Source organism: Cebus imitator, unplaced genomic scaffold, assembly GCF_001604975.1.
Source record: "Cebus imitator isolate Cc_AM_T3 unplaced genomic scaffold, Cebus_imitator-1.0 Scaffold45, whole genome shotgun sequence".
In the NCBI taxonomy this organism is placed as follows: domain Eukaryota; kingdom Metazoa; phylum Chordata; class Mammalia; order Primates; family Cebidae; genus Cebus; species Cebus imitator.
The window spans coordinates 15,102,808-15,116,777 of record NW_016107360.1 but is presented as its reverse complement, the minus strand read 5'-3'; the positions used below and the strand labels follow the sequence as shown (position 1 = coordinate 15,116,777).

The 13,970-nt window shown below is 52.8% G+C and overlaps 1 protein-coding gene across 9 annotated transcripts in view; it reads right to left on the bottom strand.

Moving 5' to 3' along the window:
• Positions 1 to 1,684: 1,684 nt before the first annotated feature.
• Positions 1,685 to 13,970, bottom strand: part of ADCYAP1R1 (ADCYAP receptor type I) — a 56,761-nt gene continuing 44,475 nt past the window's right edge. For 4 of the 9 annotated variants that reach the window (XM_037737946.1, XM_037737947.1, XM_037737949.1 and 1 more), the window contains 4 exons: positions 12,733 to 12,813; positions 9,599 to 9,728; positions 8,093 to 8,134; positions 1,685 to 6,503 (listed from right to left, as the gene is read on the bottom strand). In XM_037737946.1, the coding sequence (XP_037593874.1) occupies positions 6,315 to 6,503; positions 8,093 to 8,134; positions 9,599 to 9,728; positions 12,733 to 12,813 (442 nt within the window). In that variant the 3' untranslated portion in view covers positions 1,685 to 6,314. Of the gene's footprint in view, positions 6,504 to 8,092; positions 8,135 to 9,598; positions 9,729 to 12,732; positions 12,817 to 13,970 lie in introns of all 9 variants that reach the window. The other 5 variants (XM_037737950.1, XM_017527122.2, XM_017527124.2 and 2 more) reach the window with 3 other exon arrangements.

Below are 13,970 nucleotides of genomic sequence, written 5' to 3'. Positions count from 1 at the left end.
GGGTTCCCAAGAGGAATTACACACAGTACCAGCAAAACAGCATCATCAGGAACAGCCAAGATTCAAGGCATTTTTTTGAGGGACTTGGGAGAAATGAGGGCTTAGTCCATCAATGTTGGGGAGAAGACAGAGGAAACAGGATTTAATAAACGTTCACATGGACTAAGGAGTTTGATGACCTTCACTGTTCCCAAAACCTTCAAGTTTAATGTGAAAGTCAAGCCCTTCAACTAACTTTTGGCTCTTACCTTAGCTTTTGGACGTGTCCTCTTTCAAAGAACAAAATATATGGCAGCTCAATTCATTAGGGTCACTTCAGTGAAAATAATATTTTTCTAAACACTAGGGAAGTCTTCTGTAGGCTCTGCTGGCTGCTCCTGACACACAAGGAGACTAATTTTCAGCCTTTGAGCATAAGTTCGATTTTGGAAGCAGATCAAAATATCTGCTAAGTGTGGGTCATATAACATAGCCTGGTCATCTCCTTTAGAACTAAAAGAAGAGGTGGACTTGGAGAAAAAGGAGCAGACACAGCCTCTGAAAGCAGAACCAGCATCCCAGCTTGGGAACAAACCCCTGGACACCTGGGGGCTTCTGGTGACATATACAGTGCTAGCTGGTTGCAGGGCTCACATGCTATTGGGGCTAAGATCCATCTTTCCATTGACTTCTTCAGAGTGGACCACCTGATCATGGAAGAAAGCTGGCCCTGCATTGATGTAGACCTCAGGCCGGTTTGAGTAGGCATTTATTCCCAAGATTTTATTGTTATGTTTAGAAAATCTCCGGGCTTGTGAGCCTGACTCTCCAGGTAGAATCCAGAAAAGTCCAATTTCCAGTCTTCCTTGTAGTAAGGACACAGCAATCCAATGGTGTTACGTGAGACTTTGATTCGGAAGTGGGCAACTTGAGGAAGAGGACTGAAAATAGAATCTGATTTGATAGAACAGCAGCAAACCTCTCTGCTTTCAAAGGTGGCAATAATTGTGAGGTCACGTCCCTGGCATGGATGAGACATCACTGGGGTGGCAGCAGCAACAGTGGCAGCAGTTTTGTCATCAGTCATGTGGTACGATATGGCTTCAGATACCTTTTCTAGTTTCTCCAACCTTATGAGAATTCTATGACCAGCTCAATGCCTTTTTCATAAACTCCTTTTCTGTCTTAGTCAGAATTATCTTTGTTGCTAGCAACTGAACATTATGACCAACATGAAAATGGACACTGGGATAATGACAGTCAACAGAACCTTGAGGAAATGAGGATTATTTTGAATTGGTTATCTGGTCTGGCTGAGATTGGTGGCTCAGAATATCCAGAAGTATTAGGGGATGGGACCCTGGAAGCCAAGGGTGTACCTGTAGTTACCTACGATGAAATGCTCCCTGCAGTCAAGGCTTTGGGATATCTGGTAGGTACTCCCGAGGTACAGGATGAAGGTCATGATTCCACTCAGTTTCCATGATCCCTGGAGATCCTTTGAGGCCAAGACTTCTAATTTACTTTTTGAAGTCCATCCTAGGTTCACTCAGGCCCACTCTCATATTTCTCCTTTGGAATCTTAAAGGCCACTCGGCCTTGTAGACTAGATTACTCTGGGATGGTCAAATTTGGGGCAGTAGTACTCTCCCCTTCCACCTCCTTTCCTCCCTTACCTCCACTTCTGCCAAGTTACAGCCACCAGGAAAAATGGTAAAACATTTATTGAGTCATCTACAGCAGTGTGACATCCTTAAAATCCTGGACAAGATTGTGAGCACAGCATTAATGGCGGCAGCGGTAGCAGTAAGGTCTGTGGGGCTTGTCTTTATTGTGGGAGATGAAACTCAGGCTGGTCCAGCTCCTGTGAGTGAGCCAGGAACCATGTCTGAGACGCCAGGGGCTGCACCACTCTAGCCCTGACAGAGGCAAAGCTACAGAAGACGGACATCAGATAAGACACATATAGCCAAGTACAGACACATCCCAAGACTGAGTTCAGAAGAAGGAGGAATGGACACAACACCCACTTGGGAAATGTCCCAGATCCTGAAGTTTCCTTGCAGTGGCAAGGAAATACTGCTATCACCCATATGGAAGTATGCTCACTCTGATCCCAACAGAAAACTGAATCAGCTGATGCAGATGAAGCTAGAATTCTGTGTCCATCTGAGCCATCTGGCCTCCCCCTTACTCCTGATGCTGGTGGTTTTACAAATGGGGCAAAAGTTAACTCAGGAGGGCTCGAAGCAGTAGGCAGACAGCAAGGAGTCCCTTTCAGCCGTCTTCATCCCAGTAACAAGCCTCCATCTGTATTGTTTCTAAAATCTTTTCACATACAAGCCATCTCATCTCAACCGTATCCTTGGCCTGTGGGACTAACAATGTCAACCATGTCCTCCCAATTACTCAGAAGACCGAGGCCCAAAGAAAGTAAGCCCTGGATCACAGAGCAGGTGGCTAAGCCAGGGTTGAAAAGTAGGTCTCCCCGTTCCACACTGACTCCACTGCTTCTCCCACAGTAGAGTCCTGGACAACCTTCTGTCACCAGAGCCCCTCTCCTGTGCAAGGTTACATATATACTGCATGGCTGCTTTGAGTGTCACATTCTGCTCATGTGTAGGGCTGTGCATATATGTGAGCCACTTACTCAGGTTTATAAAACATACTGGATCCCACCATGGTGGCAGGCACCATGCTGTGTTTCCTCGTCAGCCCAATGGGGAGGTTTGACCTACAGATGTCCAATATTCCTCCCAGCTTTAGCATTTTGTAAGCCTCCTCAAAGACATAAGGAGAATGAGTCAAGGTCACACAAGCCAGGAGCAAAGCTTGAAGCCCAAGTCCCTGCTCCTTGGTCAGGGCTCTTCTAGCTGACTTCCGTGGTCCCTGGGCTCCAGGAAGACTTTATGATAACAAAGTATTAATACTTGCTGGCTTCACTTTGGAGTAGCCATGAAGGAGGCAAGACTATCACTCAAAAAGAGACCCCTTGAGCTTTCCCTTCCACAAAAGGTGAGGGTCAGATGAGAGAGGTGAGTGGGCATCCTTGACGGGGATTGTACATACAGGTGTGTCTCAAGCCTCCGGCTTCGCTCTAGTTCCCTGGCCTTGCTCAGCAAAGAACCCAGCTTGGAGGGGGCTGAGTTAGGAGTCACTGTAAGCCACTGGATGTGTCAAGCAGGGTAACAGAGCTACACACTGGCACAGAGAATGTGGCTTAGCATTAAGTGGGGAGTCCTTAAGTCTGCAGTGCTAGGGGCCACCACAGGGCCACTGAACAACAGCCACCCACATTCCACACTTAGACCCCTTCTCTGGCTCCCTGACAGCCTCAGCATCCTTGACTTGGAATCCCATTTCCACCAGGATGAGAGTCCTGCCCTGACACTCTCTGCCTACTCCCTTGCTGGACAGTTGTGACAGGGAAAGAGATTTCTTCATCCCAAGAATGATTGGCATTATATAATCCCAATTCAGCCCCTGTGGGTGAGTTTGGTCCTTCAGGATTGCACAAAATGAAAACCCCCTTCCCAGGAATGGAGTCTCAACAGGGATGAAGTCTGACAAGGCTGCTCCTCCCCAGCCCCAGTTTTCCCAAGTCTCTCACGCTGTCTTCACATGACGGGATTTCTTAGCCTTTCCTGGCCCAGGCAAATACCACAGTTCTGGGGCCCATTTCAAGTAGATGGCTGGTGTTTAGACGGTTCCAGAGATGCTTTGGGCTATATACAAATCATCTAGCCTTATTGCCCATTTTACAGATTTGAAGACAGGGTCAGAGAGGGGAGAGTTTTACACAGACCTTATGCTGTCCACCTACTGCCTGTGACCCTGATGGCCAGAACCTCCTGGAACACTCAGAATACATCAGGTACATCTGCTCACAAGACTGGCAAAAATTCAGACAGGAAAAACCAGAGAATAGGAACCAGCAACCTCTATGAGGACACAGGGCCAGGGCTCAGGAAGCAGCACAGTGCATTGGGTTCAGGGTTGATTTTGTTTTTGCTGTTTTGCGATGATGTCTCTATAATGCCAAAGTTTCTTCTTCCACAATGAAACAGACCTGCTGCTGGGAGTGTTGATGAATGAGTGGGGTCCATCCCCAGGGGCTGCTCCTTGGATCTGGAGGAGCCACCACATCCCAGCCAGGTATATATGACTGACTGTACGTCAGGCCCGGGGCACCTGTTCAAATGTCCGTGACCTAGTTCTTCCTTCTAGTCCACCAGCTTCCACTGTGGTGTTCAAATGGAAGGGACAGAAGGTCCATTTCTAAGAAAGGGAAATAAATGGCATTCTGTTCATCCCTCTACACACACACACACACATTCTCTCTCTCTCTCTCTCTCTCTCTCTCGAACCTGATATGAGGCACAATGATGCATGCCCTTTTACCTGCCTTGGCTTTGAACTGGAAAATCACAGTACAGGGCAGGGAGCAACGTATTCACAGTCATAGCAGTCTGAACACAACTGGGGTACAGTGTAGTTCCCTGAACCCCAGTCCATGGCTCCTTCCAGGCAGCCCAGCCCCGTTAGTGTCCAAAGTGCAAGATGGCCACAGAACCGCTGCTTCAGTAATACACACTAGTGCAGGCGGAGGGGACCATGAGGTCAGGTGCAGGGTAGAAGGGCCACTGCACACTCCATGATCAGTCTGAGTCATCAAGCATGCCCGGGAAAGGTCAGGTACCTCCTTTCTTCCTCGGGCTTTGCCAAAGACTCGGACTTATTTGACTGGCCAAGGACACGGGCTCCTCTCTAAATTACAGCAATAAGATCCTTTTCCAGCCACTCTGAAAGCCTCTCCAGAAACATTTTCCCAAGTCCCCCAGGCCCCTTCCTCTTCATAAAATGAAGTAACAATCCTCTTCCACCCAAAGTCCCCAAGCATTCCAGAACATCATGAGACAAGTCTGCAAACAGAACTTGGACAGGAGTAACACCAAATGCTGACGTGGAAAACTAGGCCACACAGGGACCATGTGCTCCAGCACTTCCCTCTACCTCCCCAGCTGGGCACTGCCTTATTTTACATTCTCAGGCTGAGGGTTTGCAACCTGCAGCTGGGGGCCCAGGGGCAGGTGGTGGGAAGCAAATGCCCCATCAGAATGGGCATGGTGGGTGCAGCTTCTCCTCCTGACACCCTAGTAGTCCAGGGTGAGTCAAGATCAAGGGCATACAAGGGACATCTTTGCAGAGGTCTCAGATTTCAATAGTTGAGTCCAGGCCCAAGGATCTGGTGTCTGGGACACCTTATCATCCGTGGGGGTGGGGGTGGGGGTGGGAGAGCCCTGGGCCCCCGACTCAGGCGCATGGAGGCGAAAGGTGATTGAGGATGCACTGACATCACAGGCAGGCGGCTGGTTCATCCTAGTCATGGCTTTGACTTAGGGGAAATGAGGAGGGCTTAGGGGCTCTCTGTGGTGGCATGGTTGGAAACAGCTTCTGGAAGGCATCCATGGGGGTAGGAGAGGTGGGCGGGAGGTAACTAGAAGAACCCCGCCCATCTTGAGCTGGGGTTAAAACAATGCAGATGGCAAAGGTTTTCTTCCATGGGTCTCCCAAACTGTGTCTCTTTCCCAATCACAGCCACATTTCTGGCTCTCAGCTCCTCTTGGATCAAATGAAAAGCACCAGAACTTTCCTTGACCTACAGACTCCCCACCCAAACTGAAGTCTCTGATGAGAAGAGCCTTGGAGCTGTCCCACTGCCCTGGGACCCAGGAGCTGAGCACCCAGACACCAAGATGCTGGGCGAGTGCCAGGATATGTGCACCAAGGGGCGTTCCGGCCACCCGAGCTGGCCCTCTGCTGGGCTTCAGGGACTTGGGCCCAGGACCGAGAAGAGCCCCACGGTAGCATGCACGCTCGAGGGGTCACATCCAAAATCAGATGATGAGGGGACTGCTGGGGCAGGTACCACCCCAGCTCCCACAGGCAAGTGCTCTCCAGCCTTAGCTCACAAGGCCTCACAGCTGGGGTCAGGCCATCGCTGAGGCTGACCGAGACGCAGATGGGTGGAGCTGAGACCTGGCTGGAGGTGAGAAGGGACACTGGGGCAAAGGGGAAAGGGATGGGACAACTTCTCCAAATTTGAGGAGTATTTACATGTCTGGGGTCAGGGCCCAGGGGACCACAGTGGGTGGGCCCAGTACCAAAACGAGGGGGCAATCCTAGTCTGTGCCCTGCCTCCTTCTCCCCCTCGGGGAGGCAAGCTTCCCGCCCAGGGCCTGCCCAAGGGGAGGGAGGAGGCGCGAACATGCGTGGGCTGGCGCCTGCCTGCAGTCCCAGCCTGTGGATGGAGGAGAGGAGGAGGGGAGGACGGCTCAGGTGGCCAGGTTGTCAGCAGGGAGACCAGACATGCGGATTTGGGAGCTGCTCTTGCTCAGGATGGAGAGCTGAGTGCCCCCGTTCACCCCACTGCTGGCCAGAGACGGGTGTCGGTGCTTGAAGTCCACAGCGAAGTAACGGTTCACCTTCCAGCTTCGCCATTTTCGCTTGATCTCTGCTTGTACCTGCAGGAAGCAAACTGGGCGGTCACTTCCAGGTAGACCACCTCTCCAGCCTCCAGGCCCTGTCCTGGCCTGGGGCCCTTCCCAGGCTGGCACTGCCACCCCCAGCACCCTTCCCACTACCCAGTTGCAGCCTGCAGCCCTCAAGGTCTCCAATGGGGGGCTTTTAGCAGCTATGGGCAGGCTCTGAGGAGCTGACCTGAACAGCCCTTCCCCTGCCACTTGCTGAGCAAGACTCTCTAACGGCTTCCTGTTTTCAGGCCAGGCAGAGATGAGTGCATCAGGTCTTTCAAAGAACCTTTAGCAAGCAGGGCAGGCGGCTCAGGGAAGGACAGCCACTCTTGGCTGAGCCATAAGAGTGGACTAGACATTAGAATCACCTGTGAGGGGGCTTTAAAAATTCCAGATGCCCAGGCCATACCCCAGAACAATTACATCAAAATCTCTGCACAGAACCCAGATGTGGTATTGTTTTAAAGCTTCCCAGGCGACTCCACTGGGTAATCAGGGTTGGGAACCGCTAAATAACGCACCCCTCTGGGTAAACACACCCAGGTAGCTCTTAGCATGGTGAGTGGGGGCCGTGCCAAGTCTCAGCCTCCATGTACTTTCTCAGCCAAGTACCTTTGTGCAGTGCACAGACTGCACAACTGGAGGCAGCGCCTGCACCCACCCTCTCCAGTTCTAGCTCCTGCTTCCACTGCAGACTCTGAACAAGCTACACTTCTGAGCTCTCCCGGCCACGACCTGCAGGGCCCTTTCTGCCTCTCCTTGTCCTAATCGGACCCTTCTGTTGTAGGTTGTTTGGGTGATCACAGAGCCCAATCTCTTTGTTCCTCAGATGCAAAAAGTGGGAGGAGCCTGGCAAGGTGACGCAGCTAAGACCCAAGCTCTGGCGCAAAGGGTCCTGACTACTCTCAAGCCCACCCTAGCCATTCAGTCCCCACCCCTTCCCCAGCATCTCTGTTCTACCTTGTGCTCAAGGGCTTCACTCCAACAGGCTAGAGGGAGCCCTCAGACCACAGCGCTGGAAATGGAGTATTACTAGAAAGTTCCAGGTCTCTCCCTGGGGTCTCTTCCAAATCCTCAGTTTCCACTCTACCAGGGGAGTTTGGGCCTGGCTAGTCAGCCAGCTGGGGGCAGCCCCGAGTGCTGGACAGCTCCTGGCTCAGCAGCTCTGCCTGTAGGTCCTACAGCATGACCTGTAGGTCCTGTGTCCTGTGCCCCGCCCTTCCTTATTGTCAATTCCTCCTCATCACGGAGTGTGTTAAGGGAGACCGTCTCCAGGGGATTTGTGCTCAGCAGAGCTGATGCTTTTACCAGGAGCTTTGCTCTTCAGGTGGGGCCTTAGCTGCACAGCAGGCAAAGTGGGATGGATTCCAGCACAGGGTGTGGGCGTCAGGAGGCCCTGGTACCACACAATGCCGGTAGCTGTGTGAGCAGCCCCTCCCCGCAGTGCTGGGAGCCTGGCAGAGCCCTGTCTGAGGAGTTAGTCCTATGTGGCCAACAGGTGGCTTTCCCATCTGCTCCCCAGAAAGCCCCACCCCCACCCCCACCCCCACTGCAAAGAAGCCAGTGGGCCAAAGTCTTACCTCACCATTCAGAAAACAGTAGAGAACAGCCACCACAAAGCCCTGGGAATAGAGGAAATGAGCCTGAGGATGCTTGCAAAGGAGCTTCTGAAATGCTGTTTGGGGCATGGAGGGGGTGACACCAGGAAGCAAGAAGATACCATGATCTGGATGGGGGCACCTGCTGGGGTAAGATGAGACACTTCTACTCTACCAAGATGGGCACACCCATAAGGCCACGTGGCTGGTGGCCAAGTCCTGTCCCACAGATACATTCTAGCTTTGGTTTTCACATTCCCGTGATCAAATTCTTCCCATTCCCAAGGGCCAGCTTTACCCCACTTTCTACAAGAAACCTTCCCTGAATGCCCTAGAATTTCTCTTGGCTCAAACCAGCCTGCAGGCTTCTGAGGGTAGGACTCTTCCAGAACAAAACAGATCTATGCTATCCTTGTCCACCATCTCCTCAATCTGCCCTCCCTGGGCCAGATACTCATACACAGCCATGCAGAACACCACACAGAGTGAGCAAGTACTTTGCACAGAGTATGCACTTAGCTATTCGCTATGGTCTTTAAATCTACACCAAACAAAGCAGGAGCATTTTCTTGAATACTGCAAATTAGTTCCCTGTGATCGCTGTGTTCTGTACTGTCGCTTGAAGGTATTGGAAGAATGACAGCTCAAAGACCCCAAAACTGGTCAGCGAGCACAGGGACAGGAGCCCTGGGCTCTGACTCCTGGGCTGGGGCTTTGGGTATGAGCCCGTGAGTCCAGTCTCAGGTGAGACCCATGCTCAGTCTCACCAGACTAAGAACCTGGGCCAGGTTAAATGGCCTTGAATTAAAATGGTAGAGAAGGTCAAATCAGATATGGAGAGTAACTTTGACCATGAAGATCAAATCCTAATTCAAACAGCTGGCTTAGGGAGATGTGCTTTCTCCCTGGACACTCCAGGAGTTGCCCCTGCCTTGATCCGCCTACTGCTGTTCCCGCCGGCTCATTCCTCACTGTGATTCACCTAGCCCCTTACTCATTTCCAGTCTATTCACTCCTCCAGGCACACAGGCAGCATTCTGCCAGCTTCTCATTCCCTCACTCACTCACGTCTGTTTGCTCATGCACTTGGGCAGCTTGCTGGGCTCTCTGCTGGGGACCTAGATATGGGTAGGAGAGAACTCCAGGAGTGCATGGCCTAGAAAGCTGAAATCAGGATGTGGACACGCTGGGCTCTTGAGGCCTCTCCACCCTGAACCCCAGGCTGCTGGGAGGTACCATCTCAGGTTGCCCAGGGTGGGGGCTGAGAGCGGGGCAGCTGTCTCAGGATACTCAGATGCAGTGATGGCCAGACACTGGTGTGTCCTCTTACAGGAGCCCCACGGGTGGACAGCAGACAGGGCTCCCTCATCACCTCTACTCTAGCACTCATTTCACAATCCAGGTTAAAGAGGCTCCAGCACCAGCTGCGGGTGAGCAACCCGGCCCTGGCTCCCAGTGAGTCCTGCCCTCCCCATGGGCCACACCTACCTGGAAAGAGCCCAGCCCCAGCTCAAACACGAGTCTTTCCCTTTTGCTGACATTCTCTGGGGAGAAGGCGAATACTGTGTAGTGGATTCCAAACAGTGGGATGAGCAGCAGGGTGGACCGAGCCAGCCGCCTGTCAGGAGAAAGCAAAACATCTGTTCTGGGCACTTCCAAGGCTCAGGGCCAGAGCCATGGAGGGCAGAGAACTCGGCCCCAGTCCTTTATTCTCTCCCCGAGCTGGGTCCCCTGTCCACAGACCCGTCAGCATTCTCTTCCAGTGCAAGTGTCCTGGGCTGCTAGGACTCTCTGGGATATTGGCGGTGGGGGGCATCCACAGTCTGCAGGCCACACAGTCAGTAGCCTGTAGAACCACTGAAAATGATTTACAAGGACCCCTTGTGTGACATGTAAAACCCCTGGGAAAAGCAAAATCAGGACAAAACACAGGGATCAGACTGAGAAGGCTTGAGGGAAACACGGGGTGCTCAGGCAGAGCAGCCTCTCCTGTTCTGGAAGGAAGCCCCCTGTGCCTGAAAGGAGCAGCCCTCGATGGGCCACAGAAACAGTTGGCTCTTCAGAGTCTGGGGCTAGCCCAGACACTCACCAAATGTTGGGGAGTTGCTGATGACAGGGAGGGAAGGAAGGCACAGTGAGTGGACCACAGAGGAAGAAACTCAGGAGGAATCCTAAGAGGAACTTACTGACCCTGGGCATCGGCAATCTCCATCTGGGCAGGAGGAGCCTGTTTCCGGGAAACTGAGACAAACGTGGAGGAGAATATCTGCTCTGAAGCAGGCCAGGCAGGGGAGGAATGGTTAGAGAGTATCTCCTGAGGCAGCTCTCCTGGGGCTCTCCTGCCTGCCTGCCTGCCTGCCTGCCTCTGGCCCTAGGCTGACAGCAGGGGGGGACTCTGTTGTGAAGGCACAGGGCCACAGAAGCCCACAGCTAGGACACTGGGACCATGTGAACTTGCGGGACCTGATCTATGGGGGGTGCTCCCAAGGGTTCTCCCAGAGTGGGTACACTGGCTCCTGTGGGTCTCCCCAGAGAGGTCAGCCTTGTCCTGCAGATGTGGCCTGTCCCCAGGCTGCACCCTGCCAGCTCCTCCAGAGGATCAGCCTTCCCAGCTTCCATCAGAGCTAAGTCCCAGGATATGGACAGTAGGCATCAGGCAGCCGTTTGATTTGGGGCAATTATACCACATGTCCCTCTCCCTCATCCAGCTTTTCTGGAAGAGAAGGTTCTATTGAACACGGGAGCTCTGGAGGTCTAGAGAAGCTGAACTCTTGGAGTCTGCATGAGGCCCTTGACTTCCTAGCTTACACTGAGAGAGGGGAAGGAAGGAAGGAGGAGACACAGAGGGAGGAGGGGCAGCCCGAGGAGATCTTCAGGCAGAGGAAGCTCAGCCTGGAAAGGAAGGAGGACCGTGATTGTGTGCCCATCCCTTCCCGCCCTGCTCACAGACAAGGGCCAACAGGATCTGAGCAGGTCTGTGCTGAGCCCAGATGTGATCCTGACCGGTCCATCCTTCTAGCCTTCGTCTTATCTGTCTCTGACGGTAGCTCCCTGAAGGTGGGGGTGGTGCCTCATTTATCTGTGGCAGGGAGCTGATGCTGGGAAAATGCCTGTTCCAGGAAGAAATCCATACAGCACACAGGCCTAGCATGAGAGCCTCAGTGTTCTCAAAACGGAATTCTCTCTTGAGCACTCGGGTCTTATTCATCTCTGGTTGCCCATGCCTGGCACCAGAAGGCAACGGAATGTTTGTAGAAGGAATGAAAGTCAGGAGTGCATAGGAAAATGGCCAGAGGACATGGATGTCCTGGGGACTTCTCTGTGGCCCTAACCATAGGGGCTACTTTTAAAAAGCTGGCTAGTGAAGGAGCCCAGGAAAGGAAGGTGGCCTCAGAACATTCCCTGTGGCCCCTGCCTTCCCCTTCCTGGCCTCCGTTACCACAGGAGGGACCACTTCCAAGTACTTGTCCCTGCAGTCTGAAAAGGGCCCTGGAAACCAAGAGGTCAAATCTCTCCAGCTTCTGTGGTGGCATCACATGGGATGGATTCAGAGTGTGAGAAACTGACCTTTCAGGCCTTTCCCAGCCACAAGGTGGGTGCAGGGATGGTAGCAAGGGCATCCCACGGCACAGTCTGAGGCCAACACTGTTCCTCCCCAGCATCCCTGCAGCAGCCCCAGAACAGTTGGGGACTTCTTCTGGGGAGCCAGGACATTCCGGTGACTCCTTTGGCAGATGAGGCAGTAGGGACAAAGGATCTCTAGAGCCCGGGGTTCTGGGACTGTACTTCTAAGCTGATCGAGGTCTTGGAATGGGAACATGTGATGTGAGCCACTATCCATAATGACACAGGGCCCAGGCCTCTGTCCTCCTGCCCTGAGGAGACAGCAATGGGCAGAAGAGTCCTAAAATACCAATAAGGGCATATGAGATGCCCAAAATTACAGTGGGCTGCCCAGGAGGACAAAGGCACCCTTAATAAAAGGGACGTCCAAGTTGAGTCTGCTATTCTAGCCATAGACTCTTTGGAGCAAAGTGCTTAGGATTCTCTGGGTTCAAATCCTCCCTCTGTTAATTAGGGGGTCCTTGAGTGAGTGAAGTCATCTCTCAGCACTTCAGTTTACTCATCTGTAAAATGGTGATGACACAAGGACCCAGCTCATAGAGTCATGGGGATTGAGTGAGTTAATGCTGACTCACTCACAAAGTGCCGCGAACACTGGAGTGAAGTTCCCTTCCCTGTGCAGGGGAAGGTCTATATGAACTCAGGCTCTAAGACTCTTAGAAATAATTTTGCAGTTGAAATCACTGAAGCTCAGAGAAGTTGGGGACTGAGGACAACCACACACCAGGTAGCAGCGGCAGAGAATGCGGGGCTGCTGCCTCCTCAGGAAGCACCCACAACTGCTGCAGCTCCAAACCCACGCCCTACCCACCCACCCCATGACCACGAGGCTGCAGAGAACTCACAAGACACACAGACACCAACATGCAATAGCTGGGAATGGGTTGGGGCTGGGAGGCACAGGCCGGCTCTCCACTGTCCTCCAGCAGCGGCAGTGGCAGCATGCGTCCCCCACCCCGTCAGGACTCCCGGCCACAGCCTGGGCCACGCACACTTACAGAGTAATGGTGGACAGTTCTGACATCTTGCAAGAGTGCTGCTGAGCCCGCTGTGGCTTGCAGTAGCATTTCTGCACGCAGCTGCTGGGTGTGACAAGATTAGCACTTCTGTCAGCTGGGGGGCACCAGGCAGCGAAGACACTCAGTTTACAAGGAAGGCAGAAAAGAGGAGGGTATGGAAACAGGGCCAGGGCAGTCATGTGGAGGAGAATGAGGGAGCCGAGGGCCAAGACATGGGCAGCTCTGGACAAAGAAATGCACGCCTATACGTGGACATGAGTGTGCATGGCCGCACACGCACATACACAGAAGCAGTCACACTGGGGCCAGTGATAGGTGGGTGGGCTTAGAGGAAACGTGTATTCAGAAGGTGGCCTGGGCTGGGTCTCACACAGGGAGCCAGAGGCTGCCTCCAGAGTTGGCTATAAGCTTAGAGCACAGTCTCGTCCAGGTCCCACTCAACAAGATGAGAACTGGAAACTCACACTGCGGACCTTCTGCACTGCCCAGCACAGGCAGCCTGAGCCTTGAATCAGGCCAGTTCTGGGCTTGGCTGTGAAGGGGTCAACTTGGGTGTCCACTGGTCTTTCCTCTCTACCCTCTCCCTCTCCTCTGGTCCATAGCTTCCTTCCTCTGAGCCCCCCAGCAACTCAGAATCGGCACATACATAGGGGGCAGAGGTAAGTCAGATTGAAGAGATTGCTCACTCTTCCAGACCTAAACTATTCCAATACAACGGCCACTACCCATATGTGACTATCTGAATTTAAATTAACCAAATTAACTCGCATCCACAGTTGTCCTGGCCACATTTTAAGTGCTCAACAGCCACATGGGGCTAGTGGTTATCATATTGGACAGCACAGCCATAGGGCACTTCCATCACTGCAGGGAGTTCTATGGGAGAGTGCTGGGCTGGACTTGATAAAAGTTCAATGGGCAGGGACTGAAGACTGACAGCACTGCCCCATGGTTTGCAGGGAAAAAAACACCTCAAGGAGGGGGGCCCAGGCTGCAGTCCTGGTCTACATTCTCCTGGGTGTACCCAGGCCTTCCTTCTCAGGGAGGTCTCTCCAGCCCACCATGGTCCTGTTTGGGCTTAGGCTGGCACGAGCCATGGACACTTTTCCCTTCTCTAACAGATGTGTCAGAGGTAGCTGAAGAGCTGTCATCGTTTCCGATTGCAAGAGAATAGCTACTTTGCTGACTTTCCCCAGGTACCACATGGCTCTGTGGTT